The sequence below is a fragment of the Puma concolor genome, chromosome A2, assembly GCF_028749965.1.
Source record: "Puma concolor isolate L17-30 chromosome A2, mPumCon1.1.hap2, whole genome shotgun sequence".
In the NCBI taxonomy this organism is placed as follows: Eukaryota; Metazoa; Chordata; class Mammalia; order Carnivora; family Felidae; genus Puma; species Puma concolor.
Genome location: NC_141668.1, coordinates 126,118,050 through 126,133,017, shown reverse-complemented (window position 1 = coordinate 126,133,017; position 14,968 = coordinate 126,118,050). Strand labels below are relative to the sequence as shown.

At 41.0% G+C, this 14,968-nt stretch overlaps 1 protein-coding gene across 8 annotated transcripts in view; it reads left to right on the top strand.

Moving 5' to 3' along the window:
• CNTN4 (contactin 4) overlaps positions 1-14,968 on the top strand; it is a 903,676-nt gene that overhangs the window by 753,103 nt on the left and 135,605 nt on the right. For all 8 annotated transcript variants that reach the window (XM_086697570.1, XM_086697562.1, XM_086697563.1 and 5 more), the window contains 2 exons: positions 852-988; positions 4,971-5,100. In XM_086697570.1, coding sequence (XP_086553696.1) covers positions 852-988; positions 4,971-5,100 — 267 coding nt within the window. The remainder of the gene's footprint in view (positions 1-851; positions 989-4,970; positions 5,101-14,968) is intronic.

Below are 14,968 nucleotides of genomic sequence, written 5' to 3'. Positions count from 1 at the left end.
TCTATCAATATAAAAGAAGTCAATAGTAAACAATGATGTAGTCTAGAAGGAGAAAGAAGTCACAAAATATATAGTATGTAGGAGTGAAGTGTATTAGTTAGCGAGAGACTAAGCTGCTCTAATAGAGAGACCCAAAAATACATTGGCTTAAAAAAAGTTTATTTCTTCCCCACATATTTCCCCCACAATCTGCTGGTGAGTCTGGGGCTACTTTGCTCTACAAGGTTATTCAAAGTCCAAGACTGATAAGTCTGCATTTTCATCCTTCGTAGCTTCTATCTCTGAGCCCAAGACTATTGCAGTTGTCACTTTTTTTTTTTCCCCCATCAATGGTATGGGGCAATGAGATTTCGGGGCAAGTATCTTTCAGTAAACAACTTGAAAGTTGATCTCACTACTTTCACACAGGTACGCTGAGCTTGAACTTAGTCACATGGTTACCTTCAATTGCAAAGCAATCTGGGAAACATAGTGTGTATCTAGGAAAACATGCTCCCAGCCAGAAATGGTGGGGCAGTGTGGGATATTTCTCCTACAAAAATGGTAAAAAATAGCTACTTGGAGGAGAGGGACAGTTAATTTGGCCATATGGCAATGCTGCTTTTATTTTCTGCCTTTAGCAATTAAAAGACCAGCCACATGGGCTGCAAAAACAGGACATTCAGAGTTGGACATAGAGTGGGTTGTCTTCTAAAAGTACCCCTGAACTCTTACCCAGCCTTGAAATATGCATAACACCTGGAAAAATGATTTTATTACAAGCCTACTTTTGTCCTTCGATTTCATGTGATAAAAATAGATTGAACATATACTGAATGTACATCTTTTCTTTGCTTTCTGAACTGCTATAGCTCAACCTAATTGGATTCAAGAAATAAACGATACACATGTGGCCATTGAAGAAAATGTCTTTTGGGAATGTAAAGCAAATGGAAGGCCCAAACCTACATACAGGTGGCTAAAAAATGGTGAACCACTATTAACTCGGGTAAGCCAACTGATGATAATCATATTTTAGTATTGACTGTAATGTTTCATGTGACCTCATTGTTATGGAAACAGGAAAATGATGAGTTATTTAGAAAATAATAAGCAACAAGTGTTAATAGCAGAAAAAGTGGAAGTGAATGCAGTTGATACATAGAAACTCCATACATCCAGTTCTTCAGCCTTGTTCAATTAAGCTTCTGTACAAAATCTTTGGTTTTCATAAATTAACATCTTTGGCTGTACAATTGGAAAGTCATGCAGAAAGTCTGGAACATGTAACTGTGCTAAGAAACAAATTTGTATGTGTTCTATATAAGAGAGAGTAAGACCTCCCAGCATACAAATTCTCCTCTCAATGTGGTTTTGTTATTCTCTTCTGTTCGTGGAGACTTCTGGACAACAACATGATGTCCAATAAGATCACCATCAAAACACCCATTCTGCCTCCAAACACGTAGTAATGACATATGCAAATGCAAGATTAATATTTCTGATGCAACAGAAATAGAACAAAAACTGAAAGTGATTACTGCGACTGGAGGCACTAGACTGTAGGCCTGAGGGAAGGCAGTGGTACCTGAGAGCTTGGCTTTAAAAAAGCAAAAATCCAGGGCATCTGGGTGGCTCAGTCAGTTAAGTATTGGGACTGCAGCTCAAATCATGATCTCATAGTTTGTGAGTTCGAGCCCAGCATTGGGTGAACACAAGTCCTGTTGTGGTTGAGCCCCACTTCTCTTTCTCCCTCTCTCCCCTTTCTGCCCCTCATAGGTATCTCTCTCTCTTTCTCTCTCCCTCTCTCTCTCTCTCTCTCTGGTCCTCACTAATTTGTGCCCTCTCTCAAAAAAATAAAAAAAATAAAAAAGCAAAAATCCTCTCTGGAGACAGGATACAATATCCTTGGAGTAAGGGCTTGGGGTGTGGATCTTCCCCACCTATTGCTCTCCGGTGAAAGAAGCAATCACACACAGTGGTGCAAGACAGGTGGAAAGTCTTGGGCCAGGATTCCCACTGGCTCTGGGCTGAGAGCTGCAGTAATTTGAGTGTCCTCACAGGTCAGGACCTCACAGAATCCATGAGCAGATCTGCTTCTGGACTGGTGACCCAGGGGATGAGGTAGAACAGCGACAAAACTGCTGATGGGAATAAAAACAAACAAAGAAAAATAACTCCTTTTCACAAATAAGCCTGTAAGCCAATATTCCAAAACATTTTCAAAAAGTTATTTTTTTAGAAATTTGAACCAAACAATAGAATGGTCTAACAAAGAAATAGGAATGAGTCTGTTTAGGATGCTGAAAGAGTTAAATAAAGAACTTATGTCTATGAAAATAAACAAGATATTTTGAAAAGTTAAGCAGACTGATTTTTTTTAAGTTTATTTATTTATTTTGAGAGAGAAAACACAAGTGGGGGAGAGGGAGAGAAAGAATACCAAGCAGGATCCGGGCTGACAGTGCTCCATCTGAATGCTGGGCTTGAGCTTATGAACCGTGAGTTCCTAGCATGAGCTAAAATGAAAAGCTATATGCTTTAAAAAAAAAAAAAAGCTATATGCTTGGGGCGCCTGGGTGGCTCAGTTGGTTGAGCATTCGACTTCAGCTCAGGTCAGGATCTCATGGTTAGAGTTTGAGCCCCACATCGGGCTCCATGCTGACAGCTCAGAGCCTGGTGCCTGCTTCAGATTCTGTGTCTCCCTCTCTCTCTGCCCCTCCCCCACTTGCACTCTGTCTCCCTCTCTCTCTCTCTCAAGAATAAAAGCATTAAAAAAATTAAAAAAAAATAAAAGAGCTGTATGCTTAACCACCTGAGCCACCCAGGCCCCCCCCACAAATAGACTTTAAAAGAAGAAAATGTTAATTTTAGAAATATGTAACCCCTGAAATGAAAATTCTATGCAGACTATTCATTTTGTTAGGGGGAAATGATAGGTTATAATAATGTTTAAAAAGGATTTGGAAGGTGTGATTCTCAAACATTTAACAAGTGCTAACCTATCCTGCCACTTCAAACACATTGCCTCATCTGGTATTCACAAGGAACCTTATGAGGTAAGTACTATTGCTATGCCCAATTTACAGACAAGGAACCTGCCTTGTTTGCCTGAGGTCAGAGCAGTTTGCCTAAGGTCATATCCATCTTTAGTAAGTAATAGAGCCAGGATTCAAATATTGAAGGTCTCCTGGATTCAGAACTAACTACCAAAGTTTGCCTGAATAAGGTTTTCAGAATTGGTTATATGGAAAATAAGACTTAAGGAAAAGGAGGGGGAGGGAATATGGCCCAAAGGGAAGAAAAGTCCAAATGCTCTTTGAAAATAAATACTTCAGTAGTCACTGTCTTTCTTTGTGTTTTCTAAAAACAGACTCTTAGGCAGACATTTGTGTTCAGGAGGTATGCTGGGAAAGCTCTCAGAGCCTCACCTATGAAGGAGTCAGAGAAGCCAGACTGGGCAGAGGTTAAACAGTGGTGCAGTTTCAATATAAGCCTACAGGGGGAGCTATGGAGCAGAAGGCCCTTCAGAGGTTCCCAAGTTAGAGGCAAAGGTTGGGGGGGGGGGGGATGCGGTTTGTACCACTGCACCAACCAGGCATTGAATTTGGGAAGTTCTTTCTGCCAAAAGCATTACCCAGAGAGAGGGACCCAGCTGTGAGCAGTCATCAAACTTAGCAGCTTAAAGAGTAAATACCTTGGTTCTGAAAGAGCATCTGGAAAGTATTATGAGAATCTCCTATGAGAGAGGAGACATTGACATAATACAGGAATGCTCATCTAAGGGAGCAGACCCTGACGACAAAGAACTAGGAATGAAGCAAGGGGAGGATGAGGAGGGCCTTAATAAGAATGAGGAACAATTGTGTCCAATTTAAACTTTTCCTGTGGTATTTTCCTACTGAACTCAAATGTTCCTGAAATTTGACATTTTACTCAGGCCCCAAGTTAAGAGGCAGGTTTTCATACTCAGATTTCCTCCACCGTAGGCGGCCCAGTGAAGAGTGCCTGCTGTGAGCAACGGTGGGTCATCAGTGCACACAAAGCAGAAAGGGGACTGTCGCCCTGTCACATACTCCTCTCCTGTCCCTGGAAGAGCTCCTGCTGACTCCATGACTCTCCCAATTATAAAAGCCAAACTCAAACCACTAAAGTGTAGGTACCCAGATAACCAGCATTTTCCTCAATTTTATTTAACGTGAGGGAACATGGGTACCTAGATTTGATCAGAGCCTAATAAGGTGTCTACCCTGCTAAATTGCAACCCTGCGGCCAATAGAAAACCAGTACTTCTTTTTATCTTATATTTTTTAAATGGCAGGTTCCTGGGGAGGAGGAGATCCTTTTTGGGACTTACAAAAATTGATAATTCAAATTAGGTATCCTCAGGCTGACAAATGAGAATGGTCTTTTGTTCAGTACACTAACTCTTCTTTCTTCCAATTGGCCTCCAGAAGATGGTCCTAAGCTTAGATTATGCCACTGACATCAACCAATATTAAATATTTGTCTCTGCTTCTATAATCTATAATATATAGATTACAATTCTCTTAACCTTCAAAGTGCTGCCTCCTCATAATCTGAATGTTTTAATACTCTGAACAGTAAATATGGTTGTATTCCCTACCCTCCTCCCCACCCCACCCCACCCCCCAGTCAGCACAAAGCCTGAGAGTACAAAAGCATTTTAAATTTCAAGTTCATCTATTTTAGAGAGGATATTAATCTGAATGGTTTCACTATTGAATCAATGAGAACTCCAGAGAGTCCTACAATTTAAATTCCATTTACCAACTGATGTACAAGGTTGTTCCATTTAGCATCTGACCTGCCACAAATTTAGTTGACAGATAAATAGATCATGTAATGTAAATTGCTTATATGATGGCTATTTTCTTCTCATTAAGCCCCTTTGATATAACATGTAGCAAAATTGCCTTAAGGTCTCAGTTGAGAAGGTCATTGTTTTGTGTTCCTCTTTTCTTTCACAGGATAGAATTCAAATTGAGCAAGGAATGCTCAACATAACAGTAGTGAACCTCTCAGATGCTGGCATGTATCAGTGTGTGGCCGAGAATAAACACGGAGTTATCTTTTCCAGCGCAGAGCTTAGTGTTATAGGTGAGTATTTATCCTGGAAAGGAAAAAAAAATTAAGTCACTAAACTAACACGTGTTTTGCTAAGCATGATGTTCAATCGAAAAAAAAAAAAAAGGTAAAGAAATCTTGAGACCAAAGATATTGCTCGAGGGAAAAGTAATGCATTCTCCAAGCAATACCAGGGACCACTTTCTTTTTTTTTCTTTTCAATATATGAAATTTATTGTCAAATTGGTTTCCATACAACACCCAGTGCTCATCCCAAAAGGTGCCCTCCTCTATACACATCACCCACCCCCTCCTCCCTCCCACTCCCCATCAACCCTCAGTTTGTTCTGTTTTTAAGAGTCTCTTATGCTTTGGCTCTCTCCCACTCTAACCTCTTTTTTTTTCCTTCCCCTCCCCCATGGGTTTCTGTTAAGTTTCTCAGAATCCACCTAAGAGTGAACACATATGGTATCTGTCTTTCTCAGTATGGCTTATTTCACTTAGCATCACACGTTGCTACAAACAGCCATATTTCATTCTTTCTCATTGCCACGTAGTACTCCATTGTGTATATAAACCACAATTTCTTTATCCATTCATCACTTGATGGACATTTAGGCTCTTTCCATAATTTGGCTATTGTTGAGAGTGCTGCTATAAACATTGGGGTGGGAATGCAAATTGGTGCAGCCACTCTGGAAAACAGTGTGGAGGTTCCTCAAAAAATTAAAAATAGACCTACCCTATGACCCAGCAATAGCACTGCTAGGAATTTACCCAGAGACCACTTTCTAAACCAGCCTCTACTGATGCTTCCAATGGGTAACACAGTTCCCTTGGCACCCATTTTTATTCCTCTGTCAACCACTGTTCTAATTTGAGCAGTTTCTGAAATGCTGTGGAATCTTGATATTGTATTGATTTGCTACAAAATTCAGCTTGGAAGGAAGAAGAGTTGACTTGGTTTGGGAAGGTTGCTAGGAATAGCTGGCAAAGTGTGTCTTGTTCTTCCATATCTGAATTTATCACTGTATAGGCAAGTGGTCTGCCCTCCAGCTACCTCTCACCATATGACCCATTTTCCCTGCTCTTTAGCTGCACTCACAGTATTTGTTCCACATCTTCACCTTCCTCCCTTCCTCCAAGGGCCACTGGAGCATACTGTTCCTTATGCTTGAAATGCTTTTCCTGCCCTTCATTTCATTAACTCCTTCCCTTCTTCCATCTTCAGATTCCACTGTGGCTCCCTCAGAACGTCACACCTGGCCCCATGCCCAGAGCAACTTCACCTCTTGCAGATTTTTTATTTGCCTTTTAATTGTCCTTTGTAACAGATGCCACTGTTGCATTTTACATTTGTTGTGATTTTTCTGTCTTTTTCTCCCATTGCATTTTAACTTCCCCATCATGTCAAGGACCATATTTGGTTTAAATCATTATTTTAGGGGCTCCTGGGTGGCTCAGTTAAGCATCTGATTGTGGCTCAGGTCATGATCTTGCAGTTAATGAGTTGCATATCGGGCTGGGTGCTGACAGCTCAGAGCCTGGAGACTGTCTTTGGATTCTCCCTGCCCGTCTCCCACTCATGTTCTCTCTCTCTCTCTCTCAAAAATAAATAAACATTAAATTATTTTTTATTTTATTCTCAGGACTTAATGCAACAGGGAAGCACATAGTATGCACTCAGTAAATAATGCACGTAGGAATGAATGAATGCGTTAAATTATGTGCTAAATGTGTTAAACAGTTAAGAGACTGTTTTTAAAAATGAGGTATGAATTAAGTAAATATATCATTGAAAGTATAAGGGCACCTGGGTGGCTCAGTCGGTTGAGTGTGTGACTTCAGCTCAGGTCGTGATCTCACAGTTTGTGGGTTTGAGCCCTGTGTTGGCCTCACTGCTGTCAGCACAGAGCCTGGAGCCTGCTTTGGATCCTCTGTCCCGCTCTCTCTCTCTGCACCTCCCTTGCTTGTGCTCTCTCTCTGTCTCTCAAAAATAAATATGAAACATAAAAAAAATAAGACAGTATAAATTAAATGAATTGGCAAACCTCTGGACATTTAAAAAAAATCCAGGCTATCAATTTGTATGTGTCCCATAGAAAAATCTTGGCTCTGAATTTGGGATTTATCTAAAGTACCTAAGTAGTAGTTCTTAGGGAGAGTGTAATAGAAAGATTATGAATGAGAGAAAAGCACACACCGGGAGCTGATATCATAAATTCTGATGATTTGACCAGTTTCAGAGTCCAAACTTTTTCTTCAGCAAGGTGTTGTTTCATGCCTAGCATGTAGAGCTTACATGGGCAGTAGATGCTCTCAAGATGAATGTACTTCTTCCCTGTGCAAGTTAACAAAGGAAGGAAAAGCTTCCATGACTGTTCTTGTCACCAAGTTCTTTAGCTTGGGCCAATATCCCATAAAAGACAAGAATATGTGAGAGTTCATGGCGCTGCAGCCCATTTCAGTGAAGCCTAAGGACACTCTGCATCTGGAATAAGCATGACCTTCTTGGAAGCTGCTACCTACCTCTCATTCTTTTAACACTGGGAACAATAATTCCAGCTTCCTCCAGGACAAGTACGATAGTTTCACCCTGTGCCAGTTGGATCTGATTCTTGGTAGTTTTAACTGACTCTTTTTGGAGCACAATTCAGCATGGTAGATTACTTAGGATTTTCTGCAAAAACAAATATGTTGTCCATTAAACATTAAGCCAACTAGTTAGAAGAAGAGCTAAAACTGAGGGTATACAGCCTAATGAATGAATCGCATTGTCCTAAGTCCCTCTAGATGAGTGCTTTCCAAATTTCAACTCTGAGAACCCCGTTACAATTTTAAAAGATTCTGTAAGTCCCTCTGTTAAAATAATAAAATTTGATAATAACAAATGACTGTACATCATGGCATATAATTATGAGGTAAGACCGAGAATAACTAGTCCCAAAAGCAGAGCTGGAAATGAAAAAGACTATCAGATTATTTTTATCTAGAGCACCTACCCATAACTGAAAACAATAGAGTGTATATGAGATGTGTGTCTGTATATCTACATATACATTTATGTATATATTCTTATGCATGGATGAAACATAACAGTTTAAAACAACTCCTTGCACACCCTTCTCCAGACCCTGTCCCCTCCTCCCACCAGGGTTCAAGGGCTGTGAGTTGGGAATCGCTGCTCCATCTTTTACAGAGATTTGTTTCAAATCACTTCCAACTGGAACTAATTCCAAATGAATTCTTGATCTGAGTCCTTTCTTAAGACTTTCTTACGTGCCCTGAGGTCAGCAAGCTAGAGCAGTGAAGATAAGAGGAAAATGCCTGAGAAATTATTTAACCATTCTGATCTCAACCATGTTGAATATGAGAACAATAAGGCATGTCAGGAAATGATACAGGACAAACAGTGGTAAAAATAGTAAAGGCTTCCAGGAATTCAGGAAAGAGAGTTTGGCTGATGCACTGGGATGGTCAGCTGAGCCTTGAACAGTGATTTATATTTGGACAGACAGAAAAGAGGACAAGGAATATTCCAGATCAGAGTGAAATGGCCTTAACAGAGGCTCAAAGTTATAAAACATCTGGATGGTTTCTTACACATAGAGAACCCTGGAATGTTTTCAAAAATTTTGACTCAAATACATAAAGTATATGGGCAAAGTTTTAGATAGATGGAAAACTTAATTAAGGACCAATTTTAGAGACTCTTGAGTAACAAGCTTAGAAGTTCCTTCTTTAATATTCCATTTTCTCTTCCAAAAAATCATATTAATATGCTCGAAGTGAATTGAAGGACAGTTAAGTGTAAAGTGAGTAAATCCCTGAAGTTCATTTTAATTGAATGAGGGAGAAGACATTTCACTATTTTAAAATACACATAAATTAATACTGGTTAACCTGGGTAAGCTATAAATATGATTGTGTTCCACAAGTCACTTTGTGTATTACAGAATAGTAATAATTTGACTCTTTGGGGTCAAATGACTGATTTGTTATTACCTTTCTTAGAATCATGGTGAATTTGAATAAAGAAACACAAGAAAACTTTAGTATCAGGAAGAAAAAAGTCAGTATGTTGGTTCAAGCTATTGATCAAATATCAGGATCTCCCAACATTAGAGAGGAGATTCCCTTTCAAGCTAGGTAATAACCCTAGAGTCATGAATAAGAGATGGTTAGGAAGCACATATTTGATAGGCTTTTCCCTTGGTCTTGTTTTATGTGTTCTGTCTGAGTATTTAATGTGTATGTAACATATCTATATTTAATGGATTGAAACTGCTAAATATTTAACATAGGTACTGGGTGATTTACTCACTGGATGGAAGAATAACATAGACTTTTACCTTGAGGTCAGTCTATTAGAGTAGGCCTGGTTTTGAGTACATCAAATAGAAAATGTCCTTGTTTGCGGCAACTGGGTGGCTCAGTCAGTTAAGCGTCCAACTTTGGCTCAGGTTATGATCTCACCGTTCGTGAGTTTGAGCCCCACATCGGGCCCTGTGCTGACAGCTCAGAGCCTGGATCCTGCTTCAGAATCGGTTTCTCCCCCTTTCTCTGCCCCTCCCCCACTCATTCTCTCTCTCTTTCTCTCTCTCTCTCTCTCTCTCTCTCTCTCTCTCTCTCTCTCTCTCTCTCTCCCCCCCTCTTAAAAATAAATAAAACATTAAAAAAAGAAAAAATCAAAAAAAAAAAGAAAATGTCCTTGTTTGTAATTGACCTGTCACCATTGATATGTTATTATTCCTCAAGGCATCTGTTCCCAGACTTTTTCTCCTGTATTAACTTATGTCGTGGAAGAGGTTAACTGTGTGATGTACCCCCGTGGACATCCCTGGGGTGCTGCACAATTTGCTGGGTGATGCCATCATTCTGTCCTTCTCTCCCACTCATGAAGGTATATTGGAATTGGGGTGAATACAGTCTGATAACCACGGGGAACTTGGATCTTCTATAAAATGTAATTTTAGGGATGCCTAAAGTTAGTAATTAAGGGGTGCCTTAACTTAGTCGGTTAAGTGTCAGACTTCAGGGCAGGTCATGATCTTGCAGTCTGTGAGTTTGAGCCCTGTGTTGTCTCTGTGCTGACAGCACAGAGCCTAGAGCCTGCTTCAGATTCTGTATCTGCCTCTCTATGCTCCTGCCCCACTTGTAGTCTGTCACTGTCTCTCAAAAATAAACAAACATAAAATTTTTTTTTCATGTAATTAAAAAAAAGTAAGTTACATATTTTCTTGGTAAAAATTTAAATTTTCTCCTGCAGCGTTTCTATTCATGTTTCATATCTGTGTCCACATGATCCTCTTGGTGTCAGGGACTGCTGATTGAATTGCCAACCTTGAGATTTTGTGTGATGCTCCAATTAGAATGCTTATGCTGTGTATATAATCATGGGGTAAGGACAAAGGACAACTGAGGTCCCAAAAGCAGAAGCAGGGATTGAGGTACCTCTGAGCCATTGAAGGAATATTCTCTAGGGAGAAGCCTATAAAAGAAAGCAAGATAGGAAAAGAGTGGAGGAGCTGCATAAGGTCATGGTCGCAGGCAAAGTTTAGCCTATGTCTTGTCCTAGAGAGGGATATCTGGACCATAAACTGCCTCTCAGAGTTATTCCTCCCTGGAGAAGGGAGACTGGCCTTTACTGAAATCTCTGTTTATCAGTCCGTCCCTGGGCTGCCGGTTAGGTGGTAGTAGCATGAGCAGTAGGGGTTGGGGTGGTGATGTGGGTGCAGATGGAGGAAAACCTCCCAATTTCCCAGGGAAGGGGGCAGCTGAGGTGGTAAGCAGCCAACACTCACAGCAGGTGGGGCCAAAAAAAAAGAAAAAAGAATCCATGTGAGGGTACCAACAGCATTCTCTACAGAGAACAAGTAATTGTACCAGGCTGAGACTGTCTGTACCTTAATGGAGAGTTAAACTAGTTTTCTAGAGTATCTTTGATTTTGAAATGGGATGAACTATCCTAAGAGCAAGTAAGTCTTTTGAATATGACCTGACTTTGCCAGGACTGCGTAATGGAACAGAAATAGGTTCTGCCTGAGGAATTTGTGTCTAATGCTTCTGTACTGTGAGGATTCTCCTGGCCTGTGTGGTAGAGGACATGTGACCCTGGAAGGACGCTCAAATACCATTAGGGAACTGATGGTCCAATTAAAGTGAGGTGGAGGCTTGAGCAATTATTTGGTTAATTTGGCATTTATCCAGATGATTGGCTCTCAAATTAGGAAAACATTAAGACTAAACTAAAAGTTATTTCACAGGGGCTTTCACAAGTGCTCATCTGCATCTGACTGATTTCTCAGCTGCCTCGTTGAGCCAGATTACAAAATAATCAAATGTGCCGAGTGTGATCAGCATCCAATGAGAGGACAAACACCTTTCTTACCCAGATGTAGTCATCTAGGCAGAAGCTTTACTAAAATTGTCTTGAAAAGGGAAAGCTATCCACCTGGATGTCAAATTTGAAATTTTTAACAAGTTACTACGTCTCCCTTTATCAGTAAAATGAGGCTGCCATTATGTACCTTATTGCCCAAACTAAGAGATCCCAAGTGCAACCTTTCTTAAAGTCTAGAAGTGTTTGTAGAATTATCAGACATGTTTGCTATTGTTAACTAGTATCCATACCAAACTCTTGCAGACGGCCACCAAATCATTACCAAACCCCTTTTCTGTGATTCTCACATTTTGCTGATTAAAATCATCTGGGGAGCTTTTTAATATCCTGATACCCTACCATCCTCCAAATCAACTAATTCAGACCCTGGGCCTAGGTCCCAGGCATTAGTCCTTAAAGTTGCCCAGGTGTGATTCTAGTGAACGACACAGTTTGGGAACTACTGCTCTAATTGATCAAATCAGAAGGCCATTACTTTTTCTACGGTATTCTCAAACTTTGCCATGCATCAGAATCACCTGGAGGACATGTTCAACTACAGACTGCTCAGTCACCACCCCCACCCCCCGAATTTCTGATACGGTAGCTGAGATGGGACCTGGGGAGCTGCATTTCTAACAAGTTTCTGGGTGATGTTGATGCTGTTGGTTCTCACACTTTGAGAAACACTGTCCTGAAACAGGAAACTTATCCTAGGGTGTGTGTGTGTGTGTGTGTGTGTGTGTGTGTGTGTGTGTGTGTTAAGTGGAGTACAATCTACCAGCAAATCTTCTGATTTGGATCAGGACTCTCAATCTGAAGTCCTTCTATAGAAGAGAAATATCAGGCATCAGAGGTTCCATCCATGGCTGAAGGCTCCATTTCACCAACATGGTGAGTAGAATTAGGCCTACAGAGTGACTTCACAGATTGCCATGGAAGGACGAAGCCAAGTTGTTGCTTGGCATGACTGGTGACTTAAAGCTCATTAAAGGGAGGGGTACCTGGCTGGTTCAGTCAGTAGAGCATGCGACTCCTGATCTCAGGACTATGAGTTCAGGCCCTATGTTCGGTATAGAGTTTACTTTAAAAGCCAACCAAAGGGAGACGTTGAAACCTGAGGGGTACATATTATGATAATTCCTTACATGAGTTCACCCAAAGAAATGCCTTCATTGAGCCAAAGTTGTATTTATTTTGGGAAAGAGTGGGGGAGGGGTAGAGAGTAAGGAAGAAAGAGAATCTCAACCTGGCTCTGTGCTGTCAGCACACAGCCCGATGCAGGGCTCCATCTCTCGAACTGTGAGGTCATGACCTCAGCCAAAATCAAGAAACGGACACCTAACCAACTGAGCCACCCAGGTGCCCCTGAGCTAGAGTTTAAAATGTGACTCAGGCATGCAGTCCAAGGCATCTCTGAGCAGTGTCACCATATATTGACTGTCCTACAACTAAAATCTCTCAGTCATCTGTAAAACTGCTGTGAAGGCATTATTCATTTAGAAGTCCATAGTTCTTTACCTAAGGAGATTTACAATAAACTTTTCTTACATTGTAGAACCAGGAAGAAAGTTTGAATCTTGTAGCAAAATTACTTATTTTCTTTTATCCATCGGTAAGAAATACGCTCTTCTTCTTCCCTCTGCCTACCATATTGACTTGTCTGCTTTGGCTTCCAAAAGTTCACTTTTCTGTGGCAAGTCTAATAATATTGTTTCCTACCCTTCCAGTATTTGACGTTAGCCATCCTCTAAATGCGTTTGTTACTTTATATCTTTTACCCTTGTCTCTACAAGTCTTTTTAAATTAGTGAACCAGTAAATGAAATGGAGTATTTTTTCCCCTCTATCACCTTCTGGCAACATGTGGATTCTATTTTGGTAGTCCAGAAGATGTTAGAATTGGTGTTCAAGAAGATTTAACAGTGATTTTCAAACTTTGATCCATGTATAAATTACTTGGGGATCTTGTTAGGTTTAGATTCTGATTTCAAGACCTGGGTTGGGCCTGAGATTCTGCATTTCTAACAGGCTCCCAGGTGATCACCAATGCTTCTTCTCTGAGGATCACATTTTCAGGGGCAAAAATTATAAAATTATAAGTTCTCAGGTCCTTCTCATGGCAGGTAGAGTTCAGGACTGTATATGCTTAATAAGCTCCTCTAGGTGATTCCTATGACCAGTTCAATTTAGGTGCCACAGGTCCAGAATCTGCTTTGTAAATCCTCTTGTTACCCCATCTTAAGCCGTCATGGCAGAGTTGCTTTCAAACTTGTAAGAGCCAATAGAATGGGGAGCCTGGATGACTTGGTGGGTTGAGCGTACAACTCTTGATTCCAGCTCACATCAAGATCCCAAGGTTGTGGAATTAACTCCAAGTTGAGCGTGGAGCCTGCTTAAGATTCTCTGTCTCCCTCTGCCCCTCCCCCACTCAAGTGCTTGTGTGCGCGCTTGCTCTCTCTCTCTCTCTCTCTGTCAAAAAACAATAAAAAGCCAATAGGAGTTGGAGGGCAGAATAATGACTAGGCTGTTCTGTTGTTATCACCACTATACATACAGTTAACCCGTGTTTCCATTGTTGAACCCAGTATTGACAGAAGCTCTATCAGTCATGTGAGACCATTTCTACCAGAAATAAAGCATTTGCACAAGCAACATTCCAGGTGGTATTTTTCAACATAAGCAGACAGTGGCTCTTCTGGGCTCCTAAAGAAGTGAATTTTATATTTAGTGTAAGGCAGGTTGCTCTTAATGAAGCTTTTTGAATGTGTTTAAAAATGCTCATAGCACAAAGGCAAAATGTGTGTTCTCTTTCCATGTTAAAACTCCTTCAGTGTAGGGGCGCCTGGGTGGCGCAGTTGGTTAAGCGTCCGACTTCAGCCAGGTCACGATCTTGCGGTCCGTGAGTTCGAGCCCCGCGTCGGGCTCTGGGCTGATGGCTCAGAGCCTGGAGCCTGTTTCCGATTCTGTGTCTCCCTCTCTCTCTGCCCCTCGCCCGTTCATGCTCTGTCTCTCTCTGTCCCAAAAATAAATAAACGTTGAAAAAAAAAAATTAAAAAAAAAAAAAAAAAAAACTCCTTCAGTGTAAGGAGTTACTGAAGTCACATGACGAGCAAGAAATCAGTCACTGCTGGGTGACATAAACATTGCTCATCCACACTCTATGTTCCTCTTGAGACTGTATGTCTAGGGCCGGGCATGTATAGCAGAAGCCCTTAAAACTGCTGTGATACCTTGACCCACACAGATGAGGGAACAAAATGAAACAATCAAAGGAAATGGAAGGGAGTCGAAGTTCCTTTCTTCTCATCACTGGGTTGTGAGCGTGCCTGGGGAGGAGAAAGGAGATTATGGTACTGCTTTAGGGTGAGGCTCAAAACTGGGGAAAGCTGAATTCCCAGGGTCCACTTGTCCTGTTAGCTTCCCATAAGAGTATGTTTCGGGGAAGTAAGGAAAAAAAGTTATGTGCCAAGGCTTTCCTACTGGCAGTAGCTGAATCTGTGTATCCTTCTCAGTATTC